At 39.4% G+C, this 27539-nt stretch overlaps 1 protein-coding gene across 3 annotated transcripts in view; it reads right to left on the minus strand.

Annotated features, from left to right (window-relative positions):
* Positions 1–6909: 6909 nt before the first annotated feature.
* The window catches only part of MYO1C (myosin IC), a 1794562-nt gene continuing 1773932 nt past the window's right edge, over positions 6910–27539 (minus strand). For all 3 annotated transcript variants that reach the window (XM_044054342.1, XM_044054344.1, XM_044054343.1), the window contains exons 31-32: positions 15999–16098; positions 6910–11220 (exon numbers count right to left, since the gene is read on the minus strand). In XM_044054342.1, the coding sequence (XP_043910277.1) occupies positions 11194–11220; positions 15999–16098 (127 nt within the window). In that variant the 3' untranslated portion in view covers positions 6910–11193. The remainder of the gene's footprint in view (positions 11221–15998; positions 16099–27539) is intronic.

Genomic DNA, 27539 nt, shown 5'->3' on the forward strand with positions numbered 1-27539 from the left:
AAATCTAAACTATCACTAAACACTAACAGTGATTAATTAGAAGAAAAAAACTTTTTTTTTTTAAAGAGAGAAAGGCTAACCTCTAACAAACGGAAAGCGCTTTTCTGTGGAAAAGGGAGAGAAGAGGGGAGGGGAAACTAACTAAAACAAGTTTCTTAAGGAAGGTGTAATGCTTATCTAGAAGAAAAACTAGCTACAATACTAAAGTCTAACAACTAATTCTACACTATCAATATAGATTTTTAATAAGAAAAAATACAAAAAATAGTAAAGCTTATACGACCTGAGTCAGTAGAACAACCTCGTAGCAGAAGCGGCAAACAAGATCTGGGTATCTAGCGCTAGGCATCATGGGATATAGGGGGGCCTTGAGCCAGTAAGCAGCTCTCGAGCTTTTGACGATGGCTGAGTCGGGGCAGAGGATCGGCTCTGAACCCAACAAGCAAGAATGAAGGTGAGATAGACAACTTAACATGGAATATTAGAACATGGAAGAGGAGGACATCTATGGTTATGGTAAGATTTTATGCAAATATTCTATGTCCTTCTATTCCTATGTTGTAGTATTCTTGTTGTGGGAGAGTACCACAGCTTAGTTGGAAGGAAGGGTGGTGGATGAAGAGGCTGATTCGACAAAGCCCTGTAGGACTGCCCTGGCAAATCCTGCCTATGCTCTGGAGACATTGTCTGACTTGTAGCGTTTGGTGAAAGTGTGAATGGTGGACCATGTCGCTGCTTCCATAATGAAAGCAGTGTCCAGGCCTTTGAGAAAGGCTTTGGAGGCTGCCACTGCCCTGGTGGAATGAGCTATTACCCCCAATGGGTGTTTATTGCCATGGTGTGAGTAACAGAAGCAAATGGCTTTCCTGATCCAACATGCAATGGTTTGTTTGGAGACTGCCTTGCCCAAGGCCCTGGGGTGGAAGAAAAGAAGGAGTTGATTGGAATTTCTAATGGATTTTGTTTTGTCCAGGTAAAATCTTAACTGTCTGTGTACATCCAGGGAGTGAAGTATCCTCTCCCCTTCATTGGTGGGAGAGGTGTAGAATGTTGGTAGGTGAATAGATTGGTTTAATAACAAATTGTTGACCACCTTATGCATGAAGGAGGAGTTAGTTCTTAGTGTTACCCTATCCTTGTAGAAAGTAGTATAAGGGGGCAGGCCATTAAGGCCTGTAGTTCTGACACCCTTCTGGCTGAAGCTATGGCCACTAGCAGTACAGTTTCCATGTACACATCTCTAGTGTAGCTGTCCCAGCAGGTTCGAATGGATGCTGGGTTAGCTTTTCTAGAATGACGTTAAGGTGCCAGGGTGGTGGGATGGGCTTTCTTGGAGGCCTAATGTGTAAGACCCCTTTTAAGAAAAGCTTAACATTGAGCCTGACTAGTAAGGGAGGATCTAGTGGTAGGCAGGCTGAGATTGTGGAAAGATGAACTTTTACTGAAGAGTACGAAAGTCCGCCTTTTACTAGTTGGCACACATATGCAAGAACTAGGGGGGAATCTGCAATGCATGGAACCGTTTCCTTGTCCAGACACCATTTTGAAAATCTTTCCCATTTAGCTAGGTATGATTTTCTTGCAGTAGGTTTCCTGGCCTCCCTCAGGACTGAAAGCAGGTCGTCTGATTAGTGGTGCCTGAAGGGAATTAAAAGTTTATCACCCACAGTGTCAGTGACAAAATCTGCAAGTGTGGGTGGATGAGGGTTCCCTTTTGTTGTCAGAAGGTCCACCTTGTGGTGTAACCTGTGGTGATTGCCCTTGACTAGATTGTGAAGTAGGGGGAACCAGTGCTGCCTTGGCCAGTATGGAGTCACCAACAAGATTTTTGGTTTCTCTCTCCTGATTTTTCAGGAGGACTTTCTGAATTAGTGGGAAGGGGGGAAAAGCATATAGAAACTTCCCCTTCCAAGAAATGCTGAAAGCATCTACTCTCCAAGCTAGAGGGGAGTAGGTCTTGGTGCAGAAGGTCTGCAGTTGTCTGCTCTGGGGGGAGGCAAACAGGTCTATTTGAGGAGTGCTCCACCGGTGGACAATGTCTAGGAAGACAGTCTTGTCCAGCATCCATTCGTGCTGTGGAGAGGATGTCCTTCTTAGAAGGTCTGCTTGTTTGTTGTCATGCGAGGGGATGTAGGATGCCTGCAGGGACAAGTTGTGGCAAGAGGCTAGTTCCCACATGAGTAAGGTTAGTCTGCACAGGTGGTATGCTTTTGGTTCATCCCTGTTTGTTGAGGTACCACATAACTGTGGAGGACACCTGACAGTAGCAGGGGACTGAAGGTTTTCAGAGCCAGGAGGACTGCTGTCATTTCTCACATTAATGTGTTTTGCTTTTAACAAAGGGTGCCATGCTGCTTGAACCCTGTAGGATACCAAAGTGGCTCTCCATCCAGAGTCTGATAACTCTGTTTGCATAACCTGGCTTGCAAGAGTGGGGTGGAGGGGAAGACCCGGGTTGAGCTGGACTTGTTGAATCCACCAGCTGACCTCCGCCTTTAGGCAGGGTAGGAGTGAGATTTCTTGCTCCAGGGTTTGCTGGTATTGGGACAAAGTGTTTTTAGATACCACTGCAGCTTTCGCATATGCATTCTGGCTAGTAGAAGCATAGGGATGGTGGCTGCCATTAGGCCCAGGATCCTTAGGAACTGCTTTGCAGTTATTACTTGGGTCTGCAGCAGGGCTTTGACATGGGAGGTCAGGGAGCTGAGCTTGTCTTGGGGCAGAAAGGCTTTCATTAAGTCTGTTTTGATTCTGCAACCCAGCAATATCTTGTCTTGCTCTGGGGTCAGGGAAGACTTTGGGAGGTTGAGAGTGAACCCCAGGTTTTGTAGAAGGGACATGATGAATTACAGATGGGCGGAAAGGGTTTCTTTGCAATCTGCTAGGATCAGGATGTCGCCTAGGTAGGGATAAATCTGAATCCCCTGTGTTCTGCAATGGGCAATGGCAGGAGCCAGGCATTTTGTGAACACTCTAGGGGTAGTGGACAAACCAAAGGGCAAGGCAGTAAATTGGAAATGAGAGGAGAGTCCAGAAAAATGTAAATATTTTCTGTGGGAGGGTAGGATGGGTATGTGCAAATAGGCTTGTTTTAGGTCCAATGTGGCCATGAAAGCCTTGGTTGGTATGAGAGGAAGCAGGCTTGGGGGTGACAGCATTCTGAAGATGGGCACCTTTAAGAATAGATTTAAAGAGGAAAGGTCTAGGATAGGTCTCCATGGTCCACCCTTTTTTGGGACCAGGGACAGTCGAGAGTAGAAGCCTTTTCCCTCCTGTCCTGTGAGGACAGGTTCTATGGTACCCAAGTACAGAAGGTCTGTCATGACCTGTGGTGAGAGAGGTTTTTGATTTCTGGGGAGAAAGAGAACACCTCTTAGGGGTGGCTCTTCTTTCCTGGAGAGGAAATATCCTTTTTGGATAATGGCCAACATCCATCTGTCTGTGGTGATGGTTTTCCAAAAGGGGAGGCAGTGGTAGAGGCGGGTGGACAGGGGTATGGGGCAAGGCAGTCATGCATTGTTGGGGCCTCCTCTGTCTTGAAAAGGCTGCCTAGGAGGAGGCTGTGGGGGCAGCTGACCTGGAAGTGGTTTGTCTTCTGGTACCTCTTCTAGGTCTGGAAGAGGTAGTTGCAGCAGAAGTTGGGTTACATCTGAAAAATGTGGCATTGGCAGGGTAGTTCCTGTAATATTTGGGGATGGGGACACCAGCAAATGTTTGATGTCTTGTAATTCCTTGCTCTTTTCTTGCAGGTTTTTGAAAAGATCTGCAGATTGTTTTCCAAACAGAAAACTGGGGTCCAGGGGGCATCCAAAATCTTACACTTAAAGTCTTCTGGTAAGTGTTGAAGTCTAAGCCAGGAATATCTCCTGAGAACAGAGGTGGATGCTGCAGAGGGAGCAGAAGCTTCTGCAACATCATAGCTGCATCTAATTGAGTGTCTGGCTACTTGGGCAGCCAGAGATAGTTTAGAAGAGATGTCAGCTTTTGTAGGGCAGTCAGGAGTAGTGGCCCACAAGATAAAGGCTTGAGAAACCAGATCTAAAACATATATGGTCATATGTGCCTGATAGTTGATGGCTCTAAAAACCAAAGTGGAAGAGGTATAGGCCCTTCTTACCAATCCTATCCATAGATTTGCTGTCTTTGTCAGTGGGCAAGAGTGAAGCAGATGGAATTAGTCTGGATTGTTTATCAGGATAGGTGGCAATCACAGCTGGGTCTGCCAGGGGAGGTTTGACTAGAAATTTTGGTTCATCAGGCACTTTGTAGAAGTGGTCTGGCCATTTAGGGGCAGGTGGATGATAATCTGGTGTTTTGATGCAGAGGTAAAATTCAAGTAAGCATGCATGACAGGTGGGATGGCAGAAGGGGAGGGGAGATTCTACCTGTAAAAGTTCAAAATACCTCTTCTGAGTTTCAGACATTTGAGAGGTATCCCATTTGAAATATTCTTTCCTTTTGGTGATAGTTTCACAAAATGTAATATCCTCTGGAGAACAGTCTAACTTAATTGATTCTTCATCTAGTGAATAGTACTCCTGAGGTGAAACAATTTGGGAGGTGTAAGAAATGGATTCTTCAGAGGAGGAGTAATAGGTGTCTTGCTCTTCTTCCCTGTCCTGAGAGGCCAGAGGCGGGAGAGAAGAGGCAGAAGCAGGTCTAGAGCTCAGCAGTGGTAGAGCCGTGGGAGATGAGGCTGAAGGCCTAAGGGCCATAAAGGCCTGCATGAAGGAAGAAGTGAAGGACTGCTAGTCAGGTAGGCCTTCTTTGGTCGAGGTTGTATGTTTGTTTTTTTTGTTTCTTTTTAGTTGGTGTAGGCATAGGCCTGGAGTCGGATGACGGTCTAACAGTAGTAGCTTCCAGAGGAGAGATCCCGGTCGGAGGTTCTGCTAAGTCGGGTTCCCCCTCGACCTCAACAGTAGTTGGGGTCTGTGTTGGCTCTGGGGACGTGCCGGCCATCACCTGAGAAACGGATTCTACAAAGGTCGCCGCTGAAGTTGACGGATCCGCCGGGCATCCTTCAACTCCTAAATTGGAAGTTGTCAGGGCATCCGATAGCGGAGTGGCAGAGGTAGAGGCCCTGGGAAACTTGGCCTTCTTACACAGAGGTTCTTTTGAGGCCTCCAAGGCGGGATTCATCCTAAGGGCTAACCGTTTAAGCCGTTGGTTCTCCAAGTAAAGATTACGAGCAGCCAAATGGCTGCGAAGGATCTTAGGTATAAAGGATTGGCAAATGCAGCAGGAGTTGTTTACATGTTCCCGGCCTAAGCAAAAAACGCAGTGGTCATGCAAGTCTTTATGGGGTAGCTGGCGCCCGCATTGGCATTTACCCTTTTTGCTGACATCGGCAATGAGTTGCTACAACAAACCAAGCTTTAGCAAGTTAATTAGAAGAAAAAACCCCAACGGGTTACTTAGCTTTTAAGACGTTTGTGTTGAAGGAGCGAAGCACATTACTTTCACATTTGGTATGTGATAGTCTTTACCACTTAGACAATATGGTCTCTTCAGGGCTTCATACTCCAAATCAATTGTCTCAAACTTGCAGCCAGTTAATATTTTATAATCCGTCACACAAAGCTTTGCCCAAATCTGGCCTGTCTGTGCTCCAGTTTGTTATCCATACCACATCGACATATGCTTGTCTTTGTGACTTAAACTGTCTGCAACCCCTCCACTCTAATCATTGTCTGTACAGTCAATGAGGCAAACAGAGTTCCTGGAACTTAGAATCTACACACACTTGCTATTTGTCTGTTTTAAGCATTTTTGTTTGACCTGCAGGAATTATCAGTATTTGGTAAACTCTGATTTGACTCAGAATTTTACACTGCCCTTTGGAAAATGCAGCATCAGAGAAAACCACAAGCAATGTAGCATTTTGTGAAGGATAATCAAAGTATGACACATGAGTTATGCTGAACTTCTAAATCACGCACCAAGTATACACTTGGAACATAACTACTACTGCACTCACTGGGTAACACTGTCTTATATTTATGGCATCCAGAGCAAGATGATCTGCTTTCTGTGAAAACTTACACAGTGATATTTTTGAAAGTAGGTGAATGACTAACACTGTGGGTCAGAAAAGTTTTTAATGATGGAAGTGCTTCCTTACACACTGTGTGATCTGCTTCAAATGTGAAGTTTTTTTTTTATATACATTTTCAAATTTTCCTGTCTCAAGCCCCTTATTTCAAGTTATGCATGTTTGTGAATGTAACTGCTACAAGCTGTGTACATTTACCAGTTTTAAATTATTTCCCTTTTTTGCACTAAATTACTCTTTTTTTTTCAGAATGCTTTCTTTTTTGGTAGCTACTGGTCTAGCCCTCAGTTCACTGGATTCATGCCATCCAAGTTTGAGACTACTGCTCTAAATGCATTACTTTACATTTCTTTCCATGCACTGAATCTTATCTTCAACAAATCTTGTCATTCATCTGATGTTTGAATGCATCCCATTATGTCTGTTCCCTTCTGCTCTAGGCTCAGTGTTGATAGACCAATACATTCACAAAAAACACTGCTTAGTTTGAGCTGTAATTACAAATGATCCACATGCTGATCCCTATGGCACTCAATTCATCTGTCAAAGGGTAACAAACACCATCCCAAGTTCCAGAATCCGTGCCATGCAAATACTTTAACAGTCTTATGGATTACACAATTAAGTGCTTTAATGAACTTCAAACAGGCAACAGCAACAACCCTGTTTAATTAAAAAAAAAAAAAAAAACAGTTGAGCTTAGCTTTACATGACAGACTCAGTACAACCATAATGTCCAGGGCACTGCAGATGGTTAGAGTGGATATGCTTAGGTGCTTCATTTCAGTTCCCTTACAAAAAAAAAGTCAATTAGGAAATTTTCAATAGTAAATGCAGTATGAATAAAACACTCTGGGTGCAAAAACAGGTTTTTATTTATTTAGTGTATCTTTGAGTCTACAATAGTGTATACGCAATATTCAAAAAAATGGATGTGATGCATTTACTGTATAACGTTTAAAAGTAGCAGATGCTGTAATAATAGATCTCTGTCTTGGTAAAGGCCATACTGGAGTACCTGTCAGTTTTTATTTACCTGGGATAGAACATACAAAATACCTATCTTGTTTTTCGTACAGGTGGAGCAAAAAAGCATTAATTTTTTTAAGAACAACATAGTAAAATACAAGCACTCCAGACATTATCTGAAGAATATTGAACATTCAGTCTCCTCTCCAGCTCTGTTGCACTGTCCACACCAAATGGTGATGTAAGATAAAATCCCTACTGAGTTCCACAACATTCAGACAGTGTCTTTTAAAGGTTCATCAGACGTTAGGTAACAATGCAGGAAGACAAAGAATCAATGCTGAAGGAACACTTTTTTTAGCAAATGTCTGAAGATTAATTTATCCATGGATCCTCTAGTGTCTAATGTATGTACATGTTCCACATTTGGGAATAAAAGCTGAAGGCTTTCACTGAAGAATTTGCAGACTTATCCAGTACATCCTATCACCACCCATATGCACTGTATGGAAAAGGTGGGTTTAAGGCAAGATGGCTGACAGAGGCAAAAACTTGTCACCAGCTATATGGAGTGGAATGGAATCTTGTCAGATAAAAGTTTTATTTAAAGCCCTTTAGGAAAATAAGTACAAAATCTAAAAATGAGAATTTCCCTGTCCATCATTTCTTGAGAACAATCTTATGAGTAACAAAAAAAGGTTACAATATAATCAGTGAAGACTGCAGATAAATTGTGTGTATACGTCTCTGCAACGGTTTCCCAACAAACTTCATACCATTGTCTTGGAGCATTAAGCAGACAAGAACTCACTGTTGTACTAAATGAGTATGTGAATACTGCCCCAAAACATGCTTTACAATCTGCTGCCGAACTTTCCTTTGTGGTATTATGCAAACAGGAATCCACTGTGGCTCTAAAGATCATGTCTATGAAAGGGGGGTGCAGAGGGGGATATCTGCCAATGAGTCTATGAAAGGGGGGGTGCAGAGGGGGATATCTGCCAATGAATACCAGATGATGTGGTTTATAGGAAAACACATCAGTGACTCTGTGTTTTGTTTTTGGCTTTAATTCACTCCTGACATGGGACAGTCGCTTTTGAAGTTGTCTAATATCCACACTGTAAAGAGCCTTATAGGATGGTGGCTGCCAAACAAAGCCAATACCCTTTTATATGTTGCTCAAGTGTATGGAGTGTGCAAGAAGTGAAGAAAATGAACAAAGCTGATGGGTACATTTTATTACATAAACTTAAATATTCCAAAGAAATAAACAGTTTAAAACAGCTCAATGAATTGAAGTAAACTTAGCAAAGAATCTCAGGTGAAGAAATGCGTGTTCCTAAAAAAGGCAGAATGGCATACATTGTTGGCTAACCGGTGCAGCTCTTATGAAATTCCTGACAACCATGTCCACCAGTGTGTGGATTTACTTCAGTGTTCTTTATTCTGATTATAAATAATGAATGTCCTCTACTCCCCATTCTCAAAGATGATGGATTCTGGTAGTTCAGCAAACCCCCAATTAAAGAAACAAAAATGCATGATGACAAATAGGTGTAAAAGAAAGTAGAATGAGAGAAATATAATAGCACCCAATGTGAAGATGTACACCATTGTGAATTTCCCTGATTTAAAAGCACAAGCTACAGGATCCCCAAACTGCAGCACACCTCCCAAAGGTAACCGCATGGCGAGCTTCCTGTACGATTAGACAATGTTGCCACCTAAATGCTCACATGAATACTCTATGTCCACACTAGATATTGCTGTAGAGATCCCTAATGTGCATATAAATACGCTATTATTCCCAAAGCCAGTTACCACCCACTAGTACTTAAATCTCAACTTTTTTTCCAGATGAAATGAAGCAAGTACTGCAGAAGTTGGGTATCCTCTGAGGCATTCCCCCTCTTACCAGATCATGTTGCTAAATTATTTCAGTCTGCAGTGCAAGACTGGGCCACACTACAAGATAATTTGTTTAAGCAGAGCACTGCAGCTGATAGCTGGATGCCGATGTATAATGACTTAATAAAAATATTACATACACCCAAGAGGATTTGACAAACTGATTTATGTTCCAAACTGCAGCACTAGCTCCCAGTTAACCATTTTGAGACACATTTAATATTTTACCAGCATAGGAGATACTCTTGCACTGGCACAATACAAGTTTTTAAAGTAACTGCTTACTTAGAGTGGCATCTGCATGATGACTATGATCTCCTGGATAGCTCTTTCAACTCACTTTTAATTTTCATTAAAAAAGGACAACGTGTTGTGCATTCTGGTTTGCTTGGTGTGCTGGTACAGCACAGATTTAGGAAATGCACTGAATGGCTCATGTCTACCATGAAGCAAAGTTAGATTTTAAAATCTGGGACAACATCACTAAATTAACATTTTATACTTTTCCTTGACTGAAAGCACAAAAAGTATGACATGGGCATCTGACATTTTCCCCTCAGTCAACACTCCAATTCATATTATGCTGTTATGCTGGGAACACAAGAATGCTTGCAGCTGTCACCCTTCAAAAACAGCAACACTGGCACAAAGCACCCAGTCTTCAACCAATCTAGATCCTTCATTTTGCTGGAATGAAACAAAGTCATTTCTTTAATGGTGGCTGCACTGTGGAAGGTGGTTAATTCACTTAGACTCAACATCATAATTTAGTATCAAATGCCATTAAGGTATAGGAGTACAATAAAAGTAAATATGGAAGATAGTTAAACAATTACACGTAACATATAATTTCATACAAAAAATAAAGTTCTTTATCTGAGGTCTCTTCCATCTCATACTGAAAAGTACAATAAAGGAATTCTTTTATATTGTGTTCTTTCTGCCTTAAAGAACAAAGATTAACTTTACCGTTTTTAGTTTTTTTTTCAAAAATATCAAATTAAAACTAGGAGGCTGTTTTAAAATCTATTCGAGAGGCTGCTTTAAGTTATCAGTATTCAAGTAGTAAATCTAATGACATAGAGAAAAGCTAACAATTTCTTAAAAGATTCAGTGGATCATTCAAACGTCACTGAAAACCACTAAGATCTGCATTCTGCAGAAATAACAGAAGAAAGGCATGCCCTTCCTTATAAACCTAAAATACACATTCAAATGATTCCACATTGCACATATTATACAGAGCATCACACTCAACTATGTACAAATTAACAATGCATTTTTAAAATGGTTATAAGCTTTGCTGTGACGGATAACAAATATGTTATCTCTCTGCCTCACCATACCCAAATCATACAAATGACATACAACAGTAAAGCTTTTTTTTCCAACAAAAAGTAAGCATTTCCTGCCATGAAATACAACAGACTGCTTAAGTAGCAAAATAAAAAGGTAGAATGTTTTGGTGCAAACACCTGGGGCAACCAAAATGTAGTGGCTTTTATGACTTTCTAATATTCACTTGGCTAAAACAAGTTAAACCAAAAATGACAGGAGAAGCAAATTTAATAAAATCCTTATTTCTTTACATTTTACTGCCAAACAAAATGAACTTTAGGGAAATGTAAGGATTGCCCTGTTTTGCAGTAATGTCAATTTTAAGTTTTATACCAAAATGTACCATGAGATTTCCAGATCATCTCCACCTCAAAAATGCTTTCCCTTTGTTAATTTTTCTTTTCTTCCCAGTGATCCCATCCAATTTCTGCAAAGACTGCAAAAAAAAAATGTTGGAGATTGGCATTTTAAGGAAAAACTGAAATGTACTTTTTTTTTCTTGTCCAGAAAGCTTCACTGCCTCAGCTGCTCCCGGTTTCTGCTCCTCAAAGAGAAGTGGCGTTCTGTTATTGGCTATAATGATTCTGTAAGAAACCCCATAAAATGCACTGTTCCTGTCCTGCAGTAGCAAAGCAAATGTGGCAATTTGTTTTTTTCTTTAAAATGTAAATAAAACAGCATAGTATTTCACCTGGTTCTTATTAGGAAGCTTTTTTTCCCCTTTGGAAGCGCAGACCTTTGGTGGTTACTTTATTAGTTAAAAAAAAATAAAAACAAAATAAAAAGTAAAGAAGCAGAAGACTGCAGACAAGGCATTTCAGACCAGTGAAGAATAGTTTCATCATGGTGCTGCAATCTGACTGCACAGTTTAATCTCCAGTGGAGAGTTGCACACTTGTATCCTTTTCTGCTGAATATGTACATCATCTGGAATTAAGGCGAGGAGCAACCTACAAACAGGAAAAGAAGAAAAAAATTAATCAGTATAAAGTATTATTTAAATGACAACTTCTAATTATGTTAAAATGTAGCTAATGAGAAAATCATGTAATCTGGATTCAAGCTTCAAAATATCGCAGGAGGCGTAATCAAATTTGTTAGCTATGATCAAAAAACTTGTACTACCATTTTTTTTGACAGTTTAATCTGAATGTGCTTTGTCAGGAAGGCAAAGGAAATGCTTAAATGATACGAGCTGAATTGCAAATAACATTTATTAAAATGTCATCAATAACAATGCAGTAGAGAGCAGTTCAAGATGCTGGTGGCTGGACAGCTCCAACAGCAGCCAAGCACACTTGTTCTTATTTGATAAAACATAATTACAGCAGGAAATACCCTGCAGAGCTCAGAATTTCTCTCAAGTGAAATCATACCAGATTATGCCATGGCACAGAATCACAGACTACTGAATTTACCCAAAATGTACACAGGCATCATAGTATATATTACAGCTCTACCCCCAAAGAGAATACTTTATCAAAGGAGATATATTGTTTAAACAGAATACCACAAGGTATGCGAAAGCACTGACAAGACAAGAATTTGTAACTTACCTGGCTGACCCCAATGGGAAAGGAAATCTCACAACACATGGGAGCCTTAACACAAAAGAGAACCCACTCCCCTCTTCAACTCAAATGCATACACACATGGGATACGAACTGATATCAAAGACTCTACTGGGATGGTACATCTTAGCAAACAAGAGTTCCAACCTCCAGGCTAAAAATGCCACTACTCCTGTACTAGCCTGTGTGGGGCTACAATTCCTAAACCAAAATTTATAACACTATAGGTAGTTTTACAAGTATTATATTATTGCTTGCCTCTAGAGAAGGACGCACAGTGAATGTATACTATTGTAACATACACCAATACACCTACATTTCCCAACGATAAAAATGATGACAACACCTGAAAGAATACAGAGTCAAAACCAGCCAGGCAAATTCTGGGACCCTCACACGCAGGTGTATTCTAAAGGGCTAAATCAGTTTTCCAAAGAAGAGTTACATGCATGCAGACTCGATTATATCCACAGAAGCCATAATGGGAGATGAGGTGGTACCCTGCTTTGATCCATGCCTACACTCTTTCCTTGCAATAGTGATTCTGTGGTCAACAGACTGCGATGGACTTCTTGCAAGTGAAAGTACAACTTAACTGTTTTGTGCCAACATACAAGGTAGGTACAGCCTATTTAACTAAATTTGATACCTACATCTTCCACCTCTCCTGAAAGGCTATTAAATCCTTTAAATCGACTAGTGCTTTGGTATCAGCACAGCAAAAAGGTGTGCGCGCCCAGTTACTGTTTTCTGCTTAACAAAACAAGTAATTAAATTAAGCATAGAGCTGAGCAAGACAAAATGTTGTAGAAGCCCCATCAAGTTTAACTAGACTACTGACAGCTAAGCTGAAAATAACTAACACACTGTACATAAATGACACTATACTATCACATCCACACTCAACATGTTTCAGCTGCATACAGCTAAAATTATCACAACTGGCACTGACAAATTTAACTGTTTTGCAGTTATTTTATTCTGACTCAGCAGTATTCCATTACATTTTTTCTATTAGATGAAATCACACAATGTTTTAGAAAACATCCTTCCTTTAGTTTTTGGGTACAACTGACATCTCAACAAGCCAGACTTTCAAGCATGCGTGTGGGGGATCCCTAGACCAAGTCTTAGACAATTATTAGAAAATCTAGTAACTGTACATCTACTTGACTACATAAAAAGTACTTAAGCAGGATATACAATAAGCTGATAACTAGTCTCCCCTAAAAGACTCCAAACAATTGTCAGTTCAGTACTGGATGGCCACTAGGACCTTTTCTCCCAGGGAACCTATCCACCTTTGGATGCTCCACCCTTCTGTTGATAGCTACACCATCAGCTAAGGAATGTTTTCAAATGCATGTCATGCAGACCTACAAGTGAGTCAAAGAGGCAGTCAAATTAGCCTAAAGCAGCAGGGCTGTGGGTAAGGAAATGAAAAATGGACTGGAAAAAATTGTTTTAAAATATATCTTTAAAATCTGACCTAGATACTTTATACCGTTTCCCATAATAAACACCTCCGATCACTCAGAAGGCCACATTCCTACCTACCAACAAAAAAATGAACAGGTAAATCCCTCTCACTAATAAGCAAATTGTATCAATACCTTTTTATAAGTGAGAGATGAAGAAACTGTCACCCAACCTAGCTTCTAGAAACAGATTTATATTTTTGAAAAACTCAGCTAAAAAAGCTGTCTGAGGGCACAAAACTACTTTTTCACCAGTCCCCAACAATTATTCCTCTCAGTCCATCCTAAAGCTTTTTGAAAATTAATCAAGTCACTGGATGCCCATTATCCATTATCAGATCAAATACCAACTATACTGTAACCTCTTCAGGCTTCCCTATATCCACAGACTTATTAAGAATTCTCTCAACTCTCCCCTACTAGCTGCACACACCTCAGTCCAAGATCAGATTTTTCATGATACCCCCCCAAACCTTTTCACTTCACTGGTAAATAAACAACATTATCTTTTTTTTTATCAGATCTCATTAAATGCTCCCCCTGGTTCCAATGGTATTTCCCTCTTATTTACAGTATTTTGTAAAAAACATATCACCTTTCCCTCTGTCATATTTAGAGCATTTCCCTCCACAAAACACATCGCTTACCATATAGAAACATACTTTAGGCTTCTCCTTCCAAAACCTCAAAACCATTCCCATTCTCAAACTTCAAGCTTATAACTATAATTTCCTCTTAGACAATTATTAGAAAATCTAGTAACTGTACATCTACTTGACTACATAAAAAGTATTTACTGTTCTTAAACTATCAACAAGGTTTTTGGGAAGGCAGAAACATGATGACAGCCATTTATACAGTTAAATATGACATCCTTCTCTGTATAGATAAAGGAAATCTCACTGTCTTTATATCTACTAACCTTACCAATGCTTTCAACCCAACTTAGTACACTCCTCCTCAATTATGTTACAGAAACAGGGACCAGCAATGACTCTTTGGTCTCATTTTATAGCTTACTTTTCAACTGAAATTTTTCATTTTACATACCCCCCATTACTTAAATAGTTCCAAAAGGCTTCATCCTTTCCCTATGCCTGTTTCCATTTTTACCTGCCAATTCCACTTGACCTTTCAACTCTACTAATCATCTTATATGCAGGTGATATGGTTACTTACAGATCAGGTTAACCTCTCAACACTATCAAGACGGAAAGAAAATTACCTTAGTCTACTTTCCAAATGGCTGGAGAAAAAAAAAGAACTTGCTACTCAATGCAAAGTGAATTAAAATAATGGTATATGTTACTTGCAATAAATTAGCATCAGCATCCACGAACTGGAAAATATTCCCAAGTAACCCTGTTTCCACTGACCAGGGCATTTGTTAGAATCCCACTTCAATTTTAAGCATCATCTAATTAGCACTAGATCAAAAACTAACGAGCTTCGGAGGTTCCGAGCTATAAAACATCTTCATCTTGTCTCTGCGGAGAGCACAGCCATGACAGATAAAGGCATTTTACTGGCATAGCTCTAAAAGCTTCTCGTTTTGCCTCATATTTTTGCCATGCCACTTGTAAAATTTTTGATTTTCTTACAAATTGTTGAGAATTATATATTTAATCAATAATTCCAGCTATCTGAGCTCTGTTCATTTTCTAAGTGAATCGACTTTAAAAATTGTACCTGATTTGGGGCTTTGTACCTCCAATATTTTTGGTTTTCTCAGTTTCTTGAGCAAAGAATTTGACAGGTATGTTTACTGCCACAAGTAGAATACAGATTACCATTTATAGCATCCGCTTCAAAGAAAACCTAATGATGCTGCAAAGAGCTTCCAACTAGATCTGTAGATTTCTCTGAAAATACAGCATCACTGGCTAAGTCAATGGTTTTCATTTGAACTTTATCTCAGTTCCTTAATATTTAAACTTCTGCAGCTTGACATCCTTCCATTTCTAGCAAGCCATACTACATTAAAGTCCTCTAGAGAACAGCTAACATCTCTCCCTGACAAAGGTAAAGCTTTACTCACCCCAGAAAACAAATTTACTGTACTGAACATAGTGTTTTCTTAATGAGACCCAAGGCAAGCACAGCTAAAATCTGTTCCCTCACTTTGGATCAAAACTTAAATACCTTACAGGCACAACAAAATGCTCTGGCTTCAAAAATGCTGCAGTTAACTTCTAATTCCCCATCACAGCTGCTATCTATTACACAATATTAATACACCATCTGAAACAGATTCTCAAGATTCTACTCACATGACCACAATGCAAAGATTGTGTCTGTCTCTATTCATTTACTAGCTATCTCTATTCATTTTGTGAATTATATGCTTATTTTTCTCTATTTTAAAATTTCACATAGTATTTTTAGTACTTTAGATGCATTACTTTAGATTTTTATTGTTTTACCTCACTTTCTTAAAATAAGAGTTCATTTTTTTTGCTTTAGTATTTTAGATACTTGTACGTTATGATGTAGTTGTTATGCCACTTTTGAGATAACTCTGGGCTGATCTGAAAATGTCCCATTTGTATCTGTGCTCTAACCTCTTAAAATATTTAAACAAATAAATATCACATCCAGCATGCACGAAACAAAACATGTAATAGGGTTTTTGAAAATACTCATTAAAAACAAAGTATCCAATTTGGAAGTACCACTTACCACAGAAAGATGTCCATTCTTGGCTTTTGATATGATTAATTCTGATCCAGGACTGAAATCTATAACTCCCTCCTTTCCCTGTCCGACTGTGAATGTTATGCTGTTAAACAAACAAGGAAACACAGGGAAGAGTGTTAAAGTGATAATATACATGACATTATCAAGTAATTATATGCAAGAGTAAATTAGTCAAATTTTAGTAGTTTTCTGAGTCAGAATTTGACATCCAAGATAAATGACACTAACCAGCACATGCAACACAGCAGGCTCAAGCTATGTATACAACTACTCTCTGTGCTGAAGACCTGTCACAGACAAAGATGACATTGTTGAAGTATAGAAGGGTAGAGTCAACCTTTAGAAAACAAAAATAGGATCCTTTTGGGGGAAAAAAACATTGCTACACATCTCTCAAACAAGGAATCTCTCAATTAATAGTTTTTAGCATACATAAATCCTAGCAACCCAGCAAAATTTGAAGAAAAAAACTGTATTCATTCATCCCAAACTATTGACATGCAATAAACAAGTTGTTGCCATTTTGAGTTCCTACTAAGTGTACAGGACCAGATGCCCTATTTAATTCCCTTGATAAATATGTTCAGACTTCAAAGTCTGGGTATCCGGCACAGTAATAAAGAACTGAAAGCCCTGAATCCTTGCCGGCAGCAAGAAAAAAACACCATCTGGAACTAATAAAACTAACTTCCCGCCCAACTTAGTGATACCTGCTAGCCCTGCCCATGCCCCTAACCATTATCCTACACCTTACCTTAAAAACCCTTTCTGTAACACTGCCACTAATCAGCCACATTACAGGCTACTGTTATGGAGCAGTATTAGTGTAAAGACTGCAAAAGGTAACTGCTTTATTTTTGCAATCTTTACTATGTTTGGTGTTTTGAGCATCCATAAAAACATTTATATAACAGCATTATGCTGCGGTAGCATTGTCACCTCACAGTAAGACGTTGTCTTGTTCGATTCTCAGCTAGAGCGCCTTCTGTGTGGAGACATGCGTGAATGGGCGTACCTTCGTTGAAGGTTGTGCGTCAGGGCCGGCAACTTGGCATGTAAAAATCTACTGCCAATCATTAGCGGACCGGAGTTCCACTGTGGTGACCCCTAACCGGGAAAAGCCGAAAGACAAAACAACAATAGTTAAATCATAAAGCTGTGATGGAAAAGCAGAACATTTCATTTTTGCATCAAACAGTTCCATCAGTGAAATTTAAAAAGTGTCGGAGGCCATCTTTTTAATCAATAAATAAATTCTTTGTGAAACAAAATAGTGTTATGCAGTCTGTGTTTGAATAAATTGCAGAGAATGAAGCCTATGTAAGTGAGGCTGTTCCCTCTGGAAAGAGGAAAATATCAACTAAGGAATTGAAACATGGAAAGATTAACTGTGCAGGCACCAAAACTTAACAGCACCCTGAAGAAAATGCATTGCTGTTCTGCAAGAAGTAATGCTTACTGTTGCTGTTCCTGAGTGAATGTAATTCCTGCATTTAACATTAATTACTACTGACTCTATAAACAACAGAAACATTCCCATGCTTCCAAAGACTTGTTATATAAGCTATGTTCATTGTTGTCAAGAGAGAGAAACTGTGACAGAGTTAACATCCCAAAACAAGGTCCAAAACTTAAACTGGTAAGGTCTGTAATTTTCATATAAACTGACACCTGTGGGCACAACTGCAAAGTAATTATAAAATGGAAAATGCATTTAAAACATTGCAGCATAACTTGCAACAGAACTAAGCTATCATGACCAAGGTGTGGATCTAACAGATTACTAATGTACTGGAGTGTTTACTTACTTGGGAAATTTCCCTTGTGGTTTCACCCAGAACAACCAGTCTGCTCCTTGAGTTACATGGTAACATGCAACCACCTCCTCCTAATGAAAATGGTGCTAAATGACGTGGAAGAACTCCCTTCATGTTTCTCAACTGTCCTTATTTTTAGGGATGCCCCTAATTTTGCCTAGAAACTTTGGCCTGCCCTTTCTAAAATTGGATAGTTAACAAAAAGTTCCAAATTAACAGTTCCAGCATTTAAAAAGTGTCCCTAATTTGATTTTTCTTCTCCTAATTATGTTTGGTTTATCCCTATTTCTGGAGGTAAAAGTTGAGAGTTATGACTCCTGTTAATTTTTAAACAAGAAAGGGAGAACTAGCTATAAGACACCAGAGAACATCAGATGTATTTGGATCTCCTAGCTTATGTTGTCAGTGATTACGAGCAGCTGAAGGCCCAGAAATTCTTCACCTAGTCTGATCCTAGCTGCATGACGTTCTATACTTGTCCAATAAGTGGCTACATTTCTTGAGCATCTCAGCTTGTAAAACAGCTATTTTTCCAGAAAACCTTTCTTAAAAGATTAGAAAGTGTAGTCCAAAAATGGGCAAGTCAGACAACTTATACAGTCATGGGAGACCTACGAACCTTTGTGGGAAATATATAAAAAAAAATAAAGCTGAGGTGGAGGCAGGAAACTGAACTACAAGAACTCACAGTATATCACCAGTACAAACAAGGGATCTACCTCTCAAAGATTATAAATGCAAAGAAGAGGGTCATTTGTACAGACATTATTCTCCCAAGAGGATGCAATGCAAACAGAATGGAAAGACATGGCTAGAATTCTGTACATAATATTAATAAGCCGGAAAAAAAAACAGGTTATTTGTATTGCATACAGTGTCACTGATGCCGCTGCAAACTGTGCCACTACAAAAGTTCAAAATGTATGTAAATGGGAAAGGTGTAGAGGTTCTCTTAGGCTTCAGCAGTACAGTGACTTTAATCTCCAGTGAACTTACTACAAAGAACTTACTCAACAACAAAAACAAGATAAATATAACATGTATACACAGGGACACAAGACTACCCTTCTACTACCCCTGTGTACTGAACAAAAGTTACTTACTTGCGGAACTGGCCAAGTCATGTGAACAGTAAAAGGGTTAGGTAGCCTGTAATCACTGAACTTCAAGTAAAACAACACAAATTCAGGACAACTAAGTGGGTGGATTCTACACCTGTAGGGGGCCTTAAAAAAACAAGTAAGTAATCGATGGTACACTCAAGACATTGCAACCCCAAATTACCTTATTTTGATGCAGCCAACAACCTAATCTATGACAAGACTAAACGTAGTGAAAAAAAAAAATCTTTTTGTCTTGAATGCTACTTAGTTTCCCCTCAGGAAACAGAATGTGGGAGGCCATCAGTTTTTTTTTTCTGTGCTTTAATTCCCTACCCTTGTGGCAACCTTGCTGCATGGATGCTTCATAATACTAGGGCCATGGACACTCGTGCTTCTGATGTGATGGTAGGCTGCTGGGCATACATCCTTGTCCTTACTACAACTTTTGTGATGATGCTCAGTTTCTATATGGTATAAGCAGTGCAGGGAATCAAGCAGTCTCCTTTCTGCCAGAATGGGCAAGCTGGTAGTAGCCATTCACTCCCATCTAGGGTTGCCACCTTTTCAAATGCCCAAGGTGGGACATTTTTGGTACAAATGTCAAATTTTGCAGGGCGAAACATACCCACAGCCAGTACAAAGGACATAACTTCACTTTTTTGCCTAAATAAAAGCTTACACTTGGAGTATTTTAGTTGCTTATTTTGTTTCTTATAATATTTAGGTGTTTCAGATACAGAATAACTGTTTTATGCAACTATTACATAAAATATAGGAAATAATTTTATCCTAAAAATCTCAGGACATTTGCCATTTTTACAAATTTTTTGCAGGACACAACTGCCCAAAGAGGGACATGTCCCTCGCAAAGTGGGACGGGTGGTAACCTTTCTCCCATCTCAGGTCATTTGTCTTAGTCAAGAGAAGAAGCTATTAAAACAGTTTTTGTTAACTCAGTCAAACGGAAAACTGATACAAAAACAGATTAAATAGCCATGTATCCGGTGGCAGTCTCTACATGCAAAAAACAAAAAAGCTAATGGACTGAAAATTCTTGGTGGCAGGAACTAGGAGGCAAGTAGTATGATTCCGGTCCAGACTGTTAGACTTTTTCAATGAAATGTATTACAGCCATGTTAGTACCTATGCTTATGTTAGAAACCCTATGGAAATGGTAGCAATGGACACAAATAGGGCCTTTCCTGAAGTCATCTTAGGGGTTCAATGCGTCTATACAAAGCATTATTAATGTTCATATTACGCATATCCCTAACATGCTCATAAATTCTTTCCCTGAACTTGCGAACAGTTTTCCCAACATAAAAACCTCTACATTGGGAACAGATGGCCACAAATTATCCCACTGTAATGCTTTGTAGAGAAACATTGACCGTTACGCTAACCATCAGTTTCGTTTTTTTAGTATTGAAGGGGTTTGGAAAGATCCCTGGGGAGGGCCTTGGGCTGATATGGTGGAACTAAAAGAGCTTCTTTGGCAAATCAGGTTAAATGCTCATGTTTTTCCTGGACTGAATGACACTTTCAGTATAACTAGCTTCCTTAGGTTATGTTCTTATTGCATTTAATGTCTGTCTTTAGTCTCTAGGTAGTTAATTCATTGTTTAATTAGATTTTTGATGTTACTGGTGGATTATCACCATGTGATTTATACGTGATGTTTTATATTGTATGATTTTATTATTTTCTTCATTCTGATGAAGCCTTTTGATACAAACAAGAAGAAAGCGCTAAATAAATTCCTTTTGGGAACTTGCCGTGTTGGTGACATCCTTTGGTTACAAGTAGCTAGGCTGTGATACTCAGAGACCTGATGGACCAAGGAACCCTTTTTTTGTCAACTGTTATGCCAGCTATATGTTACTTCTTATTTAATCACCTATTTGGACAACCCACAGACAGTTGGCTTTCTAGAAAAGTTTACCAGGATAATGAAGTGATTGTTACGTAAAGTCACTGTCCAAGATCAGAAAAACCTCTACTTTAATCCAAGGGACTGATGGCTATTAACCATAGAAACATGGGAGAAAAAAATACAGACCCCCTCCCCCCAGTATGTTACTCAAACACATGACAAACTGCTTGTGATACAACCACAAGTAAAACAGCACTAAATTAAAGCCCATGAAGCTTAGACCAACAATATAGTAGAGGCACAAATGTCAAGACAGTTTCAGGCCGCAGAATGAATAATTATTTTCCTCAATAAGAATAAGCACTATTTCTAGCCATTTGACAGGGACTTATGAAACAGAAAAGGTGGGACCTGTTAACAATGCCCCCAACCTGAGAAATGAAAACAACAAATCTACCACATAAATGTTCTGAAATCCTGGAATAAAATGGGAAACATTGGTAATCACATGCAATCTGAGCAAGTACTTTGACCACAACTTAAGCAACAAGTGAGCAGAAATTCTCTCTTCCAAAAAAGTGAGGTAAAAAAGGTCATCAGCAAACAAAGATGCATCTTTTTCTTTGTCAGATATTACTGTAACAAGCATAATATTGTAACTTAGATAAAAAATGATATTACCTGGTTTACTGGGCTCTAGAGGATAAACATGAGTGCCAATAATGTTAAATAAACAGAGAGCAATGATGTTGGTTCTAAATATAAACAAAGTCCTACAGTGAACGGAATAACCCCAATGATTTGAGAATTCTGTTCCTTTTTCGCAGTGAATGTTTTTCATTTTTAAGCTTAATTTCTAAAGTCTCCGTAAATAATACATTATTATTCTTTCAAAGACTTACCACATGTAGTGTGTGGGTGTGTGTGGTTCAGTAAAGGGATGACAGCGTCTCAGAGCTAGTACTCAGCGAAGACACGGTGATAACGTTATCAACAGTATACATTTTACACACACACACAGCAGAGGGAAGAAATGCCCATCCACACTGTGGGTAGGTACAAGATGTGTAACTCTAGTATTACATAGGTTCATAGGTGTATACTAGGTTAATGACCACTACAGCCCTTAAAAGTCTAGCTGTACAACCCAAATGTGACCCACAAATTAGACTTGTATATATGGTGACTTACTGACTGCCTCTTTCTATCACAGACATAGGAGCCAGACCGGGGTGAATTTCCAATTACCCATCCATTGGTCCAAGTTGCACTTGTATAGGGATAGGGAGGAACTCTGCTTCACATGGATAAGGAGCACATTCCAGAGAATGAGAATTCCCTGAGAAACACATCTGTCTCTAAAATATGTTCTTTTTATGTCGCAAGCAAAATTTAGGTCTTTTAATCTAGTAGGTCCGATGCCAATTTGCAGATGTGTAAAAGGTTCATCAAAACAGAGTCCAGGGATACTTGTATGTCAGGAAAAGATCACCTCCCAGAAGTCTGCATGACACCAAGTAAAGATACAGGACTTTCAGACAATCAGTGTAGCAACATTGTGTTTAATCTGTGTATTCTTTTTGAAAGGAACCTTTGAGGACGTTCCAGTTGCTGCATGTCTGGTCAGGTACATACCAAAGGGTGCGTTATACTCTATGATGGGTATGATGAGGGATGAGTAAAGTGGTATGATGGCCTCTCTGGATCTAGATGCCATGCCCTTGCTTATAAGTTAAACAACACAGAAGGATTTTCTTACTACTTTGGACACATGTTGGTTGAAGACTAGGTTACTATCTACGTGAGTTTCCAGATCCCTGACTAGTGAATCAACTTTTAAGAGGTGTTTTATTGATGATGTAGTTACCTGGGGTGGTGGAATTCCCAAAAGGTACTACAATGCATTTCTTGGTATTGAATTTTAAGCTATGGTTTTGGCAGGAAGCGTTTGTATTAGACCTTCCTGAAGGGTTTTCTTGCAGGGGGCTAGGATTCAATGACTGCTCCCAGTTTGCAATCATCTGTGAACTTGTTTAACCAAAAGTCTTTGAAACTGGTTTTGACATCCAAGAAGTAGATGACAAAGAGGAGTGGGCCTAGCACTGAACCCTGGGAGAATCCACAGACGACCGGCCTCTTTGTTGATGTCGCCTCTGATTCTAACCTCCTGGGTCCAGTGAGCCTGCTAGCTATTCAGCATGTTATAATGAGGTTTATACTTAGTTCTGTACATTTGCTGACAATGTCCAAGTGAGGTATTGTAACAAATGCTTTAACCAGATCTAGGCAGGCAGTATGTACAGTTTTTCCCTCATCCATTGCCTTAGTGACCTTTTCAAAGAAGTCCACCAGATTCTGTAAGCATGACCTTCCTTTGACATAGCCAAACTAGGATGGTTCCAGTGTCTGGAGGTCTCCTATGTCCTTGTTGATTAATTTCCATGATAATTCTTTCCAAGGCTTTACAAATAAGACTAGTCAGACTAATGGGTCTGTAGTTTTCGTAATCTGTTGAAGGTCCTCCCTTATGAAGAGAGATGACCTTTGCAGTCCTCCATTCGTATGGTACCAAGCCTGTTATAAGACTATATTTATATAATGACTCCAGGGGTCCTGACTATTCAGGAGGCATCCTGGGATGTTATCGGGTTCCACTGAGGTCATGTTTTTGGCTTTAGTGAGTGCAGCCAGTAAATGCTCCATAGACAGAATTGATAGCCTTCGGCACCAAAGGCAAGCGTGCTACCTGCTGCATCACTGACACTGTTGCAAGCATCTCAAACAAACATACTGCTACATTCATACTAGGTATTTGCCACTGTATTCCTTACTAATGGTCAGCACTTCAGAGTACGCAAGGCATGAATGCAACAAGGGAAAACCTACCAGAAGTTAAGACTGGCAATACAATTTGTTATGCCTGTGACAAGAGCTCATGTGGTAGCCACATGTGTATCTTCAGCTGATACATTCCTTAAGAAAGCAGCATAACTGTCACTGCCTTTAATGGAATGGAGCCTAAATTACTCCTTTCGAAGTTTTGTTATATTTGTCACAATAAAAGGCTGTTTGCTGGCAACACAATTATCAAAAACTTTTCCCTAAAAAGGAAGTTCAAATCCACAGAATCAGCATGCTCAAAAATAGGTAAAACTGATTCTCAAACAGAAGCTCAAAACCAAGGCAGGGAAAAAGTTTATCTTATGAGGACTGAGATGTAAAATACTCCATTGCTTTGCTGCAGTTTGTGAAACTACCAGAGGCAAGCTGGCAATCAAGTATAAAAGGTATGCAAGTGGATATTAATTGGGAGTGTGAAAGATGTGTGATAGACTTATGGTCAAGTCTTGAAAATGTGAAGTAAAAGACAAGGAAAAAAAAGATCTGCTGTCTGCATGGCATCAGATGGAATATGTTTTCCACAATGATTTAAAAAAAATTACCATGAAACCTTATTTAAGATACAACATTCTCAGAAAGCAAGTGATTATAAAGTAATATGTGTCAAGTCTCTAAGCAGGAAGTCTGCAGCATTTTAGACTAATATGGAATAATGGTTCTTTCTGTAAGGTCAAGAAACTGAATCACCAGCTCACAAAACATCTGAATCTGTCCCATTTTCTGTAACATGTACAGTCAAGGCTATGATAGCCAAAACAGAGCTACCAGAATTGTATCTGCTTTCTATAACACTTTATATAAAAAAAAAAAAAAAAATGGAAAGAATGTATAAAACATCTGTAATATCAATTTACAGTGAAAACATCAGTCGTCTAAGGTCTGTGATAAGGATGCTTGCTGAGATGGAAACAGATCCATAAATGGCTGCCTCTGTAGCTGTGTAATTTATTTACTTACTTATTTAACATTTGTTGGCCGGAAAAGTCTGACTAGGACAAAGCCTATTTTCAGCGGAGGCCTGGGGAGAAATGCTACAGATACATGTCTTTGGAATGTGGGAGGAAACCGGAGTATCTGGAGGAAACCCACACGAATGCAGGGATGACATGCAGACTCCGCACAGAAGGCACCCTCACCGAGAATCAAACCAGAGACCCTCTTGCACTGAGGGGACAATGTGAACCACTGCACCACTGCAATGTTTTTTTCCTGAGTTTCTACTCATGAAGGAAAGTTTCGGACATATTGGCAACTTAAAATAAGCCCAGAAACAGGACTTGCTCCCAAATATAACTGTTTGCATTGTTAACAAGAATTAATTTCATTTACTTATTTGCTTTTGTTTACCAGGCCAAGGGAGAAAAACTCCACGATACAAAAGACAACAATTTAAAGTTACAAAGAAGTCAAACATTACAATGAATTTGTAAATACATTACAATGAATAACAACAGACTAGGAAGTAGAAAACATGACAATTTTCATAAAGTTACAATTAGTATGAGCTGTTGCATGGCATATTTGTTAGTATGAGTTCTAAATACAGTGATGCTGTTAAATACAGGTGACTAGGGGGACAGGATGTGGGATGGAGATATTATGGGGGCTTAGTGCAAGTACATTTCCAGCATGAGGAAAGATGGGAATGGAGGGAAATTTTAAAATGAGATGGGTTTTGAACTGATCTAATGGTTAGAGGTAAGGCATTCCTATTCTTAGGTAATTGAGTGAGAGTAAAGTAACTTGCCGGGAGGAAGATTAGGTTTATGGACCTGTAGTAGTTTCTGATCTCGATCTAAGGGGCCTATTTGGATGGTAGTGGTTGAATGTTAAGCTTAGGGCAGAACAATCTTGGGGTCTGAAGAGTATTTTATGAGTTGTGGTTAGCTGCAGGTAGGAGAGGTAGTTCTAGCCAATTTAGTGAAGGAAGAACAGTGCAGTGATGGATGGAGTATTTGAAGTTAGATGCAAATTTGGCTATTTTGTTGTAGCACGACTCAAGTTTGTGTTTGGAGGAGTTTTGCAAATTATTGAGTAGAGGGGCAACATGGAGGAGAGAAGGCAGAAGATATGCTGTGGCTAGGGTTATTCTTGTGGATGGACTTAAGAAGTGATTCTGCTTATACAGGGTAGCTAGTTTAAAGTGCATTTTCTGGATATTTTGTTGTATATGAAGATCAAATTTCATTATGTTAATCAATAGTGACTCCAAGAAGTTGTGTGTGGGTAATGACCTCTATTACTGACTTATCAAGACAGATGATAGAGAACTCTGATTTGTTTAAGGGGGTTGATTTTGTTTAGGGGTGAAGAGTAAGATTTTAGATTTTTTTTGGATTTAAGGAAAGGTGGTTGTTATACATCCAGGTTTCAGTTGAGGAGGCGGCTTTTTGAGTCAGAATAAGTAATTCAGAGATGCAGTTGACAGATCAGATGATGGTGGAATCATCTGCATACTGAATTATGGTACCTTGAGATAGGGTTGAGTTGAAATTGTTTATAAATTTACTAATAGGATTGGTCCAAGTATGGAACCTTGAGGGATGCCAGTGGAGGTAATAAGGAAAGGAGAGATGGCATTTTGCCATCTAACAGCGTGTTGTCTTTGATTTAAGCAACTGGAAAACCACTTTAGAGTTGGGGGGGGGGGACAGACCGAGGTTAGAAAGCTGGGAGAGGAGAAGATGGTGAGAGATGGTATCAGAGGCCTTGAAGAGGTGAAGGAATACGGATGAGACTATTTTGCCAGAGTCGCGGGCTCTATTTATTGTATCCATAAATGAGAGAAGAGCGGTTGTGGTACTATGGCCAGGTCTAATGCTGTGCTGTGTTGTAGATAGTAAATGGTTGTCCAAATGGTAGTTGAGAAGTTGTGAAATAATGCATTTTTCAAGGATTTTGGAGACTGGGGAGAGAATGGCTATGGGTCGAATGTTAGTGATGTCTGTATAACTGCCATCTTTGTGAAGAGGGAGGATAAAGGCCTTTTTCCAGGCAATGGGAATGTAGGACTCTAGAATGGATGTGTTTAGAAGTACTCTTATAGGGTATGAGATACTGTCAGCAGCTATTTTCAGGTATTCTGAAGGAAGACTATCAGGGGTCATTTGAGCAAGGTTTTAGTTTTAGTAACAGTCATTTTATGGTTGATGTTGGAGTGGGCTTTAGGGAGAAGGAAAAATGGGGGTGTGTACTGGGTTCTTCTGAGGACTGGGTGTGAATTGGGGAGGGGGTGTGAGTGGATGATAGAGGGGTAGGTGTGCCAAGATTTGTCTGGGAGAATTTTGCACTGACATTGGCTATGGAGTTTATGAAAGAGTTAAAACAGGAGGCTATGTCTTTCGGAGTTTTATCAGGATGAGGGCAGGGATTGTTTTTTTTTTTTTGCACGGGTTAAGAAGTGAGGTAATGGAGTTTCAGATTATCTTTGGGTTCTGTTGTTGGTTAGACTGTAATGTTTGGAAGTATTCTTTTTTTTGTCTTAGTTTACTATTTTTTTTACACAGTTGTGAAGTTCTTTGTATTTTTGTGGGTATGAGATATTTCTGTGGGTTTGTCATGACTTCCATATTTTGTCTCTAGTAAGCTTGAAAAGTTGAGTGGATTTGGATAGCCAAGGGGCGTGGTTATTTTTTTATTCTCTATACTCGTAGAAGTGTGAGGCTAAGTGTGTTTGGGAGTATTCCTGCTGAGGTTATTTTGTTAGGGTTTGAGACCAGGTTCCAGTCTAAGATAGATCCATTTTCAGTCCCTTTGTTTGGTCTGGTGGGAGAGTGTATAAGCTGGGTGAAGTGGAAGAGATTAGAAGAAGGGTGGCTGGAGTTAAGTT

The sequence above is a fragment of the Protopterus annectens genome, chromosome 13.part0 (genome assembly GCF_019279795.1).
Source record: "Protopterus annectens isolate FY-2018-M chromosome 13.part0, PAN1.0, whole genome shotgun sequence".
In the NCBI taxonomy this organism is placed as follows: Eukaryota; Metazoa; Chordata; order Ceratodontiformes; family Protopteridae; genus Protopterus; species Protopterus annectens.